The sequence below is a fragment of the Fusarium poae genome, chromosome 4 (genome assembly GCF_019609905.1).
Source record: "Fusarium poae strain DAOMC 252244 chromosome 4, whole genome shotgun sequence".
Classification (NCBI taxonomy): Eukaryota; Fungi; Ascomycota; class Sordariomycetes; order Hypocreales; family Nectriaceae; genus Fusarium; species Fusarium poae.
Window position 1 is genome coordinate 6,716,281 of NC_058402.1, and position 12,586 is coordinate 6,728,866.

Genomic DNA, 12,586 nt, shown 5'->3' on the forward strand with positions numbered 1-12,586 from the left:
CAGCAATGCAGCGGAAGCGTCCTTAATCATCTGATGGATTGCGGGCAGCTAATGGCGAAGCAGGTTGGCGATGAAAAAAAGAAATTGACAACTCAGTTATTCAGCAGCAGGGGGAATATTCTCATCTTTCTCTTCAATCATAGGAGAGGAAAAACCAACGCCAGCAATCGACAATAGTCCAACGTCGCATTTTTAAAGCACCGCAAAAGCCCTAAAATGTGAAGTAGTAGGTCTAGTTGAGCTGCTCCTCGCCACCATTGGGCTCGGGTGTGCCAGCGTTCTGAGCAGCGGCCTCTCGTTGCATACGAGCCTCGATCTCGCGAAGCTGAGATTCGCGAGCCAAAAGCTCTTGTCGCTTCTCGTTGATCTCGCGCTGCACCTTGAGTTCGATCTCGCGCAGCTTCTCCTCCTCTCGTCGGAGCTGCTCTTCCTTGAGGCGGACGGACTGGGACGCAAGATCCTCAGGGTTCATTGAGCTGTCGGCACTAGAAAGGGGTCAGCATTGCATCTTATACTAGGTTTTAGTCAAACTCACTTTCCAGAAGCACCATCAACAGTCTTGGACAGCTTCTCGGTACGGTAGTTCTCGTACAGGAAATCATGGGTGATTTCCTTCAGATCAGCCAAGTGACTGTGGAGTAGCGCTGATCGAATAGCAAGGAAATCGGAGTGACGAGGATTATCAACCTCGACAACACCCCAAGGGTAGTGACGGGCGCGAACCTTGCGGCCACCAATCTCAACAACATCCTCAGATCCTACAATGGCAAAAGGCATGAGGCCACGGAGCTCAGCGTTCTCCTCGACGGTGTCCTCATCATCCTCCTCAATATCGTATGGGAAGTTGTAGACGGGAATGCGGTAGTGCTCGATATCCTCCATGACAAGCTTCTTGGACTCGGCAAGCTCAGCGGGTGTGAGTGAATCGGCGCGGCCAATGACGGGGATAACGTTGACGCGGGGGGCGAGTCGCTTCATGAGCTCGATGTCGAGTTCTCGGAGACTTTCACAATTAGCGGGGATCAGGCATCGACATAAGTGATAGGCACGTACCCATGGCCTGTAGGGGTGATGAAGTAGAGCATAGCGTGCACCCGGTTGTCTCTGAATCGAGGGTTACGCTTGATACGGGACTCTTCGGCGAGAATGTCGTCGTATTGCCTCTCGAGGTAACCAACGATCTCTGAAAAGCTAGCTTCGTTGTCAATCTGGTCACCGAAGCCAGGTGTGTCGACAATGGTCAGAGAGATACGAGTACCCTCCTCGTCAAGCTCAAGCTCTATTCCTGGGTCAGTGATGTGTATCAAAGCTATCGGGAAAGTTGCTGCACCCACCGACAGTGATGGGCTTGATCTTAACACCATCCTCAACGTGCGCGCCGCTAGCATCGTCGGACTCCTTGTGCTCAAGCACGCTCTTTCCGCAGAGAGTGTTAACAAAGGTGGTACGGCCTGTTAATTGTAAGCTTTGTTGTTTAGGTTAATCAGAGGGAGGTGCTGTATTGGCAATTGCAGCATTCCCTGTGCGGTAACGTACCAGTGCCTGAAGCACCGCAGACCATCAGGCAAAACTGAATACCCTTCTTGACATTCTTCTTTCGGCGGATCATCTTCTATTGGGGATTAGGTATTAGCGAACTGCAATGATTACACGGTAGTCGCGTGAAAGTTTCGTCCCGTGAACCATGTGGAAACGGTAGCTTTATCGGCGGGAACAGTAAACATCGAAGGGAGGTGGAACATACGCCCATGGACGACATTTTGAAGATCGGTTTCGGGGTGACGGGTTGAAGCTTAAAGTTGAATGAGCGGCAACGGTAGGATTATGTCGAGAACACCAAGATCGAGCAACGACTCAAATCGAGTATGGTTTTGCGGTGGTTGAAGTGGAAACTTGGGGAACCTGAACCAAGGGGAAAATGTTAAAGGAGGCTAGGAGCCAGGAGAGAAGGATACGGGTCGTGTTGGATGGGTTGCTCAAGGGGTTTGGCCAATTTCACACCTGGCCAATCGCTCCTGCTCTAGCATTCAGGGGAAGTACCTAAGCTAGAGTGCCAGTGTCCCATTACCAGAGGGGGGACGGCAGGTGCACCCCTACAAAATCCACACTTTGGATGCCCCGACGCCCTGTCAAGCCAGACCGCCTTCCCGCCCAAGGGACCACTTAGCGGACCCTCACAGGCCTTGCTGTGGCGCTCCAGCTTGCTTGCAATCAGAGCTTGTCGTTTCGTTTCATCACGTGATGAATACGCCGCCACAGTAACTGGGAATGGAAATGTAAGAGTGGCTGACTGCATCTTGTGGCTGCATGGTACCGTGACGCGGTTAAGTGCCATGTCGAAGTCAAGGAAGAGTATCTTTCTCTTACACCAAACATTGTCTTGTGTATGTTTCCGTTTTTGTACTTGAATTACTTGTATCGTGATACGTCTCCCTTGTTTTCAATAAATCGTTAACTCGACATTACTTGGCGTATACTACGGATACTGCCTGTCTTTCTCAGTAATATACAAACCCTTCGGTTACGCAGGTACCGTACCAGCTGCATTCACCCAACGGGTGGATCTGTAAGCGGCATCAGATACATTGTCAAGGCGTAAACTCTGAGTTCATCAAGCTTCGAGATGCAACTCTACTTGCAATAACTCTCGTTTGAAACTTCTTGCCGAAGCTTTCATCTCATCCTGAGCTTGAGTGTCGATAAGTCAGGTCCTTAACATTACCCCTCCCGGCTCTTACGCCGACCTACCTTGACAGATACATTAAACAGTACTCGTACACACCAAATCACAATGAACGTGCGACCACCCATCGAGGCTTCAAGCTCTGAGGCTGTCTTGTCTGTTTCCTTCAACAATGATGCGAGTTGTTTCTCTGTCGGCCTTGATTCCGGTATTTGTGGTAAGTTCTTAACTACCAGCTTGGTGTATAACTTCACTGACCGTTATGTCTCAGTCTTTCATACCAAATCCTGCCTTCTCAAAGCCTCAAGAGGTACGTTCGCTTTAGTCAGGAAGCTTTATCAGTGTTCTTACAATCCTGTAGATTTCAATGCCGGCATCAGCCTTGTTCAGATGATGGGCACGACTAATTACCTGGCTCTAGTCGGCGGTGGCAGGTCGCCTAAGTTTGCTATGAACAAAGTAGGGTTATCTCGGTGCTTACTAGTAATATCACTAACCAATCACTAGGCCATAATATGGGACGACATGAAAGGCAAGGTTGCTCTGGAAATCACGACTCTCACAGCAGTACGCGGCGTTCAACTGGGCAGGGAACGTATCGCCGTTGTCTTGCAGAACAGCGTCCGGGTCTACTCCTTTACTAAACATCCAGATCTACTTCATATATACGAAACTGCGGACAACCTTGCAGGCCTATGCTGTCTCTCGGACAAGAAGCTTGCTTTTCCTGGTCGAACTGCTGGACAAATACAACTCGTCGAGTTAGCGACTGGTAACGTCAGCATTATTCCAGCCCATTCTTCTGCGCTAAAGGCAATTGCTTTGAGTCCGGATGGAGAACTTCTAGCCAGCGCAAGCGAAAAAGGTACTCTCATCCGTGTCTATTCCACAAGCAACTGTGCAAAACTTGCCGAGCTTCGCCGAGGTATCGACCCTGCTACTATATTCTCCCTTGCCTTTTCTCACTGCGGTACTATGCTCGCCTGCACTTCGGACAAATCTACTCTACACGTATTCGATGTGCCTCATCCGCGAAAGCCAGGGATGAACAGAAGTCAACAGATTGGTACTCCCGGAGCTGATGCCGGGGATGGAACGGGGAAGTGGGGTATTCTTAGCAAGATTCCTCTGATGCCTCGAATGTTTTCCGACGTTTACTCCTTCAGCTCGACACATTTCGAGGCTGGAGATGAAGCTGCGATAGGAGGGATACCTTTCTCGGAGAGCACTGTCCTAGGAACATCCCGGCCACCAAAGGGTATTATTGGATGGATCGGCGATGACAGCCTGGTGGTCATAGGCGCAGGACACGACGCACGATGGGAGAAGTTTGTTATCGTCGATGGCGAAGATGGAAAGCGACACTGCGTTAGGGAAGGATGGAAACGGTACTTGGGTAACACATGAATTAATGGGAGCTGTGCGACAAAGCAAGCTAATGATGACAAGGAGTATGAACTTTGATGTTGGGCAGATCAGGAACGGCGTTTGAGAGGTTCAGAATAATTAGAACTGTTTTGGTTCGTATAGCGTATTGCATTAGATAGTGCTCTGCTTTAATCCTCACGACGTCTTGGCGATTGACTTCTACTACGTCGTCTTGGTCTTCTGTCATGGTCTTCTTCTCTGCGTCGTTTATGCCGCGAGTCGTCATGGTCGTCCCTATGCCTTCGGTGCTCTCGATCGTCATCTCTTCTCCGATCTCGGTCATGGCCACGATCCTCATCATCTCTTTTTTCTCTCCGTCTATCTCTGTCCCGTCTCCTCTCTCGATCATGGCCGTCGTCTCTGTGTCGGCGTGATTCCCTGTCTCGGTGGCGCTCCTCTCTGTCCGCAGGACTCTTATGTCGTCTTGACCTGTGATGCCTATCCTCTTCATCCCCATCTTTCCGTGATCGATGCGACCGGTGATGCTTGTGTTTGTCTTTGCGATCCTTCTTGTCTGCTTTGCGCCGTGCCTCTTCGACTTCCTTCTTCTTCTCCTCGATCAGGAACCCCTTCATAGGATCGTCGTCGTCATGTTCCTGCATCAAGAGCGCAAGCTCTCTCTCTTCAGGCAACATCGGTCGCCGCACCTCTTCCTCTTCGCTGCTCTCATCTTCTGACACAGCTTGACCTTCTCGCTTAAGCATGTCCTCCCAGCCGACCTTAAACTCGTCTGGATCCTCATCATCCCGCATCTTGTATCGCGCATGGTCGACGCCGATCAGGCGACCGCCAATATCTGCTCCACCAAGGTTGTCGACCGCCAAATCGGTACTTCTCTGGTCCTCATACTTGAGCCATCCGAAACCTTTTGACTTGCCAGTCTCTTTGTCACGGGCCAGTTTCAGCCAAACTGGCTCTCCAAATTGGGAGAAGATTGTGATAACATCGCCCTCGGACAACTCGTAGGGTAGGCCACCAAAATAGACGTAGGCAGTGTCGCGATAGTCGGTATGCCAGGAACCTTCGGGAGTGCTGAGCGCGTCTGTTAGCAGTGTTCAAGGGGTGCTTTTAAGGAGCATTATGAATACTTACATCCCGTTTTCAATTTCCTTCTGGTTAAGCGCTTGGATCGCGCGTATTTTATTCATCGTGTGATTTTAATTGCCGGCTGCGCAACTGTATGAAGAGTCAAAAATTATTGATGTTGAAAGTCGCATTCAACGTCAGAAACATCCACTGAAGCTTCAGGGGTCCGTGCACTAAACTGTAGCATGGGGACAATTTCCGGACCGTACGCTAAATGGACGGGGTATCGGCCAAGTGCCAATTGCTCCCCCCATTGGTACCTGGCAACCCTCCACTGAGCTGGCCACTCTGGGCTTTTTGGTGAAGCACGGCGGTCGACGATATCTACTACGTACCACAAACCACCAAGACCGTTGAAACACAACTTTCCTTGCATCGGACAACCTCAGATCGAGACACTCGGCGGTCGAGTTTAACGACTACATCATATTCACTGCCGCGGAACGCAGCGCGGGAGATGCTCCTACAGCAACTCTAATACCCTGTCAACCTCCTTTAATATTATCGAGACAACCCCAAACGCGTATTCTTTCAGAACGTCCAATCAAGACAGTCCTGTCAACAGACCTCAGATCTCAATTTCGACCGGAACACCAACCCATGACCTAAATTGCCTCGAACTTGACCTACAATTAGTCTGCCAGCGAGCTCGCTGAGCTGACTACCGGAGCCATGGCGAACAGAGTATCGGTCTATACAACAGCTTCAGGCGATTCTGAAGGTCGCGATGGAGATCAAAAGAAGGACCTTTGGACGTCTATGTTAGAGTCCGTCGCCAGCGGCAAACGACTACCGGAGAAGAACCTCATTGTTCTAGGTATGCAGAGACGAGCCAGCCATGTCAAGGAGCTCGATTAGCTGATCACGACCCTATCAATTCAGGCGGTTCTCCCGAACATCAAAGAGACTTTCTTGATTCCCTGTCCAGCTCCGAATCAAGGCGTAATGCGGACCGGCTTAAGATACCACCGATTGCCAATAACTTTGCGCTGGGCTACACATATTACGATGTCCTTGACGCCGACCAGGATGGTTTGTAAATACGTTCAACGTAGCTTTGGACGTTTGGCTAACATTTCTAGATACCTTGGCACGAGTCTCGCTCTATTTTCTTTCTCAGCCATCTACCGAGTTCGCTTCCTTAGTCGCGCCCCTCCTTACCCCAGAGACGATCCCCAACACCTCTCTGATCATCCTACTAGACTGGTCACAGCCGCACTTGTGGTTGCGACAAATATGGACTTGGGTTCAGGTGATACAAGAGGTCCTTAAGAAAGTTGACACAGATCAACACGCTCTTATGGAAGAGGTCATGTCTGCGTGGAAAGAGAGAGGTCGAGGAGGCGCAGCGACCAATCTCGACGGCACACCTTCAGCTACAGCCACTGGTAGTGATGGAGATAGTTCACTGCCACTGGGGCCAGGAGAATGGGAAGAACCCCTGGGTCTACCACTCTGTGTAGTATGCCAAAACGTAAGACGCCATTCGAGAATTAACAAGGAATCCACTGACAAAAGTAGGCGCAAAAAATGGAATTCCTTGAGAAGAATCAGGCATGGAAAGAGCCTGATTTTGATACTGTGTTGCAATACTTGCGAACCGTTTTGTTGAGACGTGAGTTCATTCTAGCACTCACGCATGCATGACCGAGCCACTAACATTTTACAGATGGCGCTTCTCTCATCTATACCTCACAAAATGCGCCTTCTCAGCTACCGTCTCTCATTCATTCCACTCTTGGAATCACATCTCTCCTAAAGCGTCACCCACTAAAGCATAACGTTATCGACCGCGACAAGATTGTCGTTCCCACCAACTGGGACTCATGGGGCAAGATTCGTGTTCTTGGCGGAACATTTGATGCCGAGCAGGTTTCCAATTCGTGGTCTGAAGATATCAGCACCCCCCGCGAGTCTATGCGCTTCAATGACGATGATCAAGGTGAAGTCGACGAAGCAGAGTTGGAAGAGCGACAAGAGAAAAGTGCGATCGCGCGTTACGAGGGATGGTGCCGTGACCCTAACAGCGGCGGCTTGGCGGTTGTCGAAAATGCCATGCATGGCGAGAAGTGGATCACCGTGGAGAGTGATGATACTCAAGACTTCCTCGAGAAGCAGCTCAAGATCCTTGAGGCATTCAAAGCCAAGCAGCCAGAAAAGGGTTCCGATAACGCCATCGCCCGCAGCACGCGTCATATCGATTATAGTAACGACGAGAAGAGTATTAGCGAGCACATTGGTCCTGTGCAATTCAACATGGGCGGTATCCAAGTTGACGCTGATGATATGCTGCAGCGTCTTAAGGTGCGTCGAAACCGCCATCACTATCTAATGCAGACAGGAACTGACATCGACAGGATCGCAATGCGTTTTCTTCCTCGCCCAGTAACGAAGAGGAGGAAGCCGAGTCGCCTGCTGCAAACATGGCCAAGGACTTTGACAATGAACAACTGCAGAGTTTCTTTACTGGTTTGATGAATCGTAAAGGCACTGCAGATGCATCCCGTTCTTGAGTTAATGACGCATAAACAACGAGACTAAAGAAATGCGGCTGGCTTATTTCTTTCTCACAAGATAGTCTACAACATAAACTCTGGTGCTCGATAAGTGTAACGAACTTTTGGCGAGAGGGGGCGATGGCCAATGTAGAATACGGAGATACCCCTGAAATGACAAATTCTATCACATTTTAAATAACCATACCCAGAACTCTTTATAGGAAAGCGTCTGTTCGCTATTTAAGCCTTCCGCTCCATTGGTGTTTGTAGTATCGGATCAAATCACTGATGTAAGCTCCATTCTATGCAGCTAGCCCCTTCAAGTTGTCAACCTCGCCGGTTTGTATGTCACATTGACATGTGGTTTTTGGCTGCCCAATCTCGCAGTAACAACACTTCCAAGCAAGCCAGGGAACAGCCAAGGATGTTGCCCAACTTCGACCTCAAATGCATTTATCGTTTGACGGGCCTTGGCAGCAAGGTTCTCATCCGACAACAAGCTCGCGAGTCGGAAAAGATTCGAAACGCTGACAGCGTTCGTTGATGGAAGTGACGTATCCATGCCTTCCTTCAAGCGAAGAATGACATATGGGCTGTTGGCTTTTGTCGTAAAGAAAGCACCGTCAGCATCGTAGAACAGAGAGATTTGTGTTTCTGCAGAAGTTAGCGAGACATTGCACGAATAGCGGAAACGGCGTATGACTTACGTTGCAGAGTATCAGCAAACTCAAGGTACTCCTGGTTCTCCGTCAACTCGAAAAGGTCCAGCAGACCTTGGATCAGGTAGGCATAATCATCTGCAAAGGCAGAGTTTCCCCTTTCACCAGACCATATCCTGTAAAGAACCTTCTCGTTGGCATCCCAAAGTCTCTCTTTGATACAGGCAGCGGCGCGCTCTGCTGCACTCTTGCACCTGGAGCTTTGCTCCGGCCTCAATGTCCTCAAAGCAGAAGCTGCCTTCGAGAGAGCCGACATGACAAGACCATTCCACCCCGCTACAATCTTGTCATCTAGTTCAGGGCGTACACGCTCTTGTTCTCTCTTTTTCCTCAAGGCTGCTTTTCCCTTTTCGATGTACTCTCGAACCTTATCCACCGGAGTGCTGAAGTGGTTGCTGAGCTGTTCAACGGTGGTCTTGACACGCAGTATGTTTTGGTCAATGAAATCGTCGTTGGGATCGTTCTCCTCGTTCACGTTCCCATCCTTGTTCACATTCCAATATGCCGCCAGGATGGGACTCATATGACTGTCAATGTCGTCTAGAACTGATTCGAACTCGCGCCACGTCCAGACGTAGTAAGCACCCTCTCGCTTCTCTTTGTCGCCCTGTTTGTAATAAGAATCAGCCGCTTCGCTTGAAGCAAATCCACCCTCAGGAAGGGCGATTGGAGATGTGGTGAGATACTCGGCAAGCTCAAGAACAACGTCCAAGAACTCGCCCTGCTCGCCCCCACCGCTTGTCTTCCAGGCGTCTATATATAGGGAGAGCAACTGCGCGTTGTCTATCACAAGTTTCTCAAAGTTAGGGATGCTCCAGTCCGCTGTGACAGAGCAACGAGAGAAACCAGTAGCTCCAATATGGTCGTGCAGCGCTCCGTCACGGATCTGGCGCAACGTATCCAGGGCAATTTTGGTGGCGTGTTTGCATTCGTCTTCTCCAACGACATCCTGAACGGCTTCCGGGGCAGTCAAGAGCCCCAGCAAAAACGTCAGCTTAGGAGGGATCAGAAACTTGGGTGCCAAGCCAAAACCTCCGTATACTGGGTCGAAGGTGCCGACGATATTCCTGTACGCCTCCTCCAGCTGATCCAAATCCAGCTCCTCTGATACGGTTGTACTCCTTTCTGGAGTGACGCTCGAGTTACTGGGAGCTGGTGCGCCCCAGCCAGCAGGACCCAGAGCTGAGGGTGCCGAGATACTCCGTGTACCCAAAGTACCCTCAGCTGCAAATTCCTTGAGTTGCGCAACAATCTCCGTAGCCTCCTTTCGGCATCGAGCTTCTTGGTCAGTCCAGATATCTCGGAGCTTCTTGAAAATAGTAAGAGAGTCGAGAACCTCATCAGTGCTATCGCCATTGTGATGTCGTCGTCCTGCAGGCCCAAACCAGTAAGTGCCACCAAAAACTGGCTCCAGGTTCGGCGTAAGGAACACGTTCAAAGGCCATCCACCAACACTGTGGACGGCTTGGACGTAGTTCATATAGATAGCTTCTATGTCAGGGCGCTCTTCTCGGTCAACTATAACAGGCACAAAAGACTCGTTCAGTACCGCAGCCGACTCAGGGTTAGAGAAGGTCTCGGTTGACATTAGACGACAAACTAAATCGTTAGCCATCAAAATATAAAGCAAATCTGGAAAAGGGATGATCACGCGACTTACAGTGGCATGCCTTGTAACCAATATGAAGAAAGATGAGTTTGTTCTCTTTGCGTGAACGCTCAACTGCCTCATCGTCCAGGAGCTGCCATGCGACCAGGTCCTCAGCATGATCCCGAACGTACGGGCTCCGACTGGAGGCGGCGCGGTTTTGCAAAGGCGAGAGGGGCTTGGGTAAGCTCGAAGCCGATTCATCGCTACTCACAGGCGTCGAGCGCATGGCTATGGCAGACGCGGTGAGCTCTGAAGCTACCATGATCAAATTTTGGGATTGGTCTTGGTGTTGGTGATTGCGTTGTTGTCGTCGTCAAGCTGCGCGAAAAGCAACTCGTGTCTATGACTGACTTTGCCTTGGTGGGGAGGGCTACAGCTATCTGTAACCAAAGGCTACGTTTGACGTGCGAGTAGTGATAAGGCTGATGATGTAAGAGCTGTATGTAGGTAGCTCTGCAAAGTGTCAGTGAAGCTATCGCTTGACGTCGTATTGGTGTTGATGTCGGTATGGAAGAGATAAGCGAGAGGGATCCATGCAGACGGTTACAGTTGGAAGGTAGAAAAGCTAACAGCTCCGGTGATTAATCACTCGGCAGTAGAGGCAGGTTTATTAACGGTGGAAGCTTCCCGACTTTTGGCTGGATCCCAATAGAAGCCGAGCACCTAAAAGGCAGCGACCTCAAAGACAATTCAGCGGGGTCATCCTTGGGCCCAGGTTGTGGCAGTCGTGGCGGGGGGTAATCCCAGTAGCGTTGTTTCCGTTTTAGGAAAGGCTGGGATCCTCTTTGCATCGGCTCTCGTGAGTCAAGCAACAACAATGCCGTGTTCATGAGTCGTGTAGAACATTTCCTCCTCGGCTTCAGGGGCTTTTGGAGAGCATTAACGGACCTAGGTAAAGCTTACTTTCTGTTTGCTTTTTCCAGCACTGCCGAATAACGGGCGCGATTGCGGCCTGATTAGTAGGGCTTGGTGGTGAATTTACCATTTGAGTTACCCTAGACCCTGCCCGATCATGTAATTAATGGACAGCATAAATGAACAAAACTCAGGTCAATACTCAATGATTGAACGATAGATAGAAACATATCCGATGTAATGTATTTCTTTCTTTGTGGATTCACTTAACTTCCAAGTCTTACTAGTTTAAAAAAACGTGGTCAGCACCTGGGCCACGCCATCATTGTCGACTCTATCGTCACCAAAACCAAAATCATGATTCTTATCACACCAATCACAAGCATTCTCAGCATCTCTTAACAACATACACAGGAGAAATAAGTTCAAAGTTCAAAATGCTAGCTTTAAACCCGTCTCTCGTAAATCTATGTATACGTTATGAAGGTATGGCCACACTCCCTGGGTCTGTTGACAGAGTGACACTAAACAAACAACAGGAGCCTCAGTGTCAGGGAACACAGACAAGTAGCACAGAGAAAGTAAAAAAGGATGCTGATTCATGGAAAGGAGTAAAAACAGTTACAACATGACTTACTCTCCAAGGCTCTTAAGTAACTGCTCCCTAAAACGGGTATGGAATGTTTGTGGAACGCCTTGGGTCAACTACCACCCCAAACCCTATTTACAAAATGGAGAAGAATCCTCATCTCTTTTATTAACAGAATCATTACGAGATGTCTAGCTTCGATCCTTCCGTCGTCAAGGCTGGCGAGAACCACACAACAATTGAAGAAACAGAAAACCAGGTTAGCTTGGCTTATGGAATGGCCATCCACGAACTCGATATCATTCTCGAACTGGTCAATTTTATCCAAGAGCCCCCAGGAGACGACCATGAAGCCCTCAAAGAATACCGGGACCGAACTACTAAGGACGTCCGAAGGCTACGTGCAAGAATCAACATCAGCAGCGGGATATTGAAGGCTCGTGATGCTCAATTTCACTATCACGCCAAACGTCTACGCACAACAGACCGTATCGATCGACTCCGACTTTGGAATCGAGAGAAGAAGCAAGAACTGGAGGCAGCAAGATTGCGGGATGGAGAACGAGGCTTCGAAGCTGCTAGCAAACGGCTTGAAGAGCAGAAGCGGGTAGTGATCAAGTGCTACAAACTGGAGAGTTTATGGGACAAAGCAATGCAGCGGGAAAAGTCTGCCAGTTCTCAAAGTGACGACTTGTCAAGCGATTGCGAGACAAGCATGGAAGAGTAAGGCTTTCTTTCAGTGTCAGGATCATGACGGCAACTTTGTTCGGCACAGCGGGACTTGTCACACTTTGTACGCAGGTACCCCATCAAGCAACAAATATAGTGGTTCCCGTCATATTAGACATGCGAAGAAAGACTTGATGCAGTTGCTGAGTGGGAGCACAAGTGGCATTGGCCAAGGATTGACGGGTAGAGATGTATGACATGATACGACTATGTTGGAACAGAACAAGCATAATCAAGCAGTTCCACAGACCGGTAGAATGTTGAATGTTGGAAGGAAATAAAGTTGGAGAGACGATAAATGTTGACATCCGGATACGGTGATGTCGCGAAATTAGGTTAGATTCACCT

The 12,586-nt window shown here is 49.5% G+C and overlaps 6 protein-coding genes across 6 annotated transcripts; 3 read left to right on the plus strand and 3 right to left on the minus strand.

Moving 5' to 3' along the window:
- Positions 1-232: 232 nt before the first annotated feature.
- FPOAC1_012247 (uncharacterized protein) lies at positions 233-1,759 on the minus strand (the record flags this gene model as incomplete). Its single annotated transcript, XM_044856605.1, has 6 exons — positions 233-485; positions 536-1,003; positions 1,054-1,279; positions 1,335-1,451; positions 1,537-1,612; positions 1,745-1,759. The coding sequence occupies 6 exons, from the start codon at positions 1,757-1,759 to the stop codon at positions 233-235; spliced, it is 1,155 nt and encodes a 384-aa protein (XP_044703918.1).
- Positions 1,760-2,791: 1,032 nt separating this feature from the next.
- On the plus strand, positions 2,792-4,090 carry FPOAC1_012248 (uncharacterized protein; the record flags this gene model as incomplete). Its single annotated transcript, XM_044856606.1, has 4 exons — positions 2,792-2,900; positions 2,955-2,993; positions 3,045-3,142; positions 3,191-4,090. The coding sequence occupies 4 exons, from the start codon at positions 2,792-2,794 to the stop codon at positions 4,088-4,090; spliced, it is 1,146 nt and encodes a 381-aa protein (XP_044703919.1).
- Positions 4,091-4,239: 149 nt separating this feature from the next.
- On the minus strand, positions 4,240-5,259 carry FPOAC1_012249 (uncharacterized protein; the record flags this gene model as incomplete). Its single annotated transcript, XM_044856607.1, has 2 exons — positions 4,240-5,143; positions 5,204-5,259. 2 exons carry the CDS (start codon positions 5,257-5,259, stop codon positions 4,240-4,242), a joined length of 960 nt encoding a protein of 319 aa, XP_044703920.1.
- A 610-nt stretch (positions 5,260-5,869) lies between these two features.
- Positions 5,870-7,710, plus strand: FPOAC1_012250 (uncharacterized protein; the record flags this gene model as incomplete). Its single annotated transcript, XM_044856608.1, has 6 exons — positions 5,870-6,014; positions 6,080-6,229; positions 6,280-6,671; positions 6,719-6,812; positions 6,867-7,501; positions 7,555-7,710. The coding sequence occupies 6 exons, from the start codon at positions 5,870-5,872 to the stop codon at positions 7,708-7,710; spliced, it is 1,572 nt and encodes a 523-aa protein (XP_044703921.1).
- Positions 7,711-8,014: 304 nt separating this feature from the next.
- FPOAC1_012251 (uncharacterized protein) lies at positions 8,015-10,327 on the minus strand (the record flags this gene model as incomplete). The annotated part of the gene is made up of 3 exons (XM_044856609.1): positions 8,015-8,349; positions 8,403-10,013; positions 10,075-10,327. 3 exons carry the CDS (start codon positions 10,325-10,327, stop codon positions 8,015-8,017), a joined length of 2,199 nt encoding a protein of 732 aa, XP_044703922.1.
- Positions 10,328-11,696: 1,369 nt separating this feature from the next.
- FPOAC1_012252 (uncharacterized protein) lies at positions 11,697-12,236 on the plus strand (the record flags this gene model as incomplete). Its single annotated transcript, XM_044856610.1, has 1 exon — positions 11,697-12,236. The coding sequence occupies one exon, from the start codon at positions 11,697-11,699 to the stop codon at positions 12,234-12,236; it is 540 nt and encodes a 179-aa protein (XP_044703923.1).
- Between the last annotated feature and the right edge of the window lie 350 nt (positions 12,237-12,586).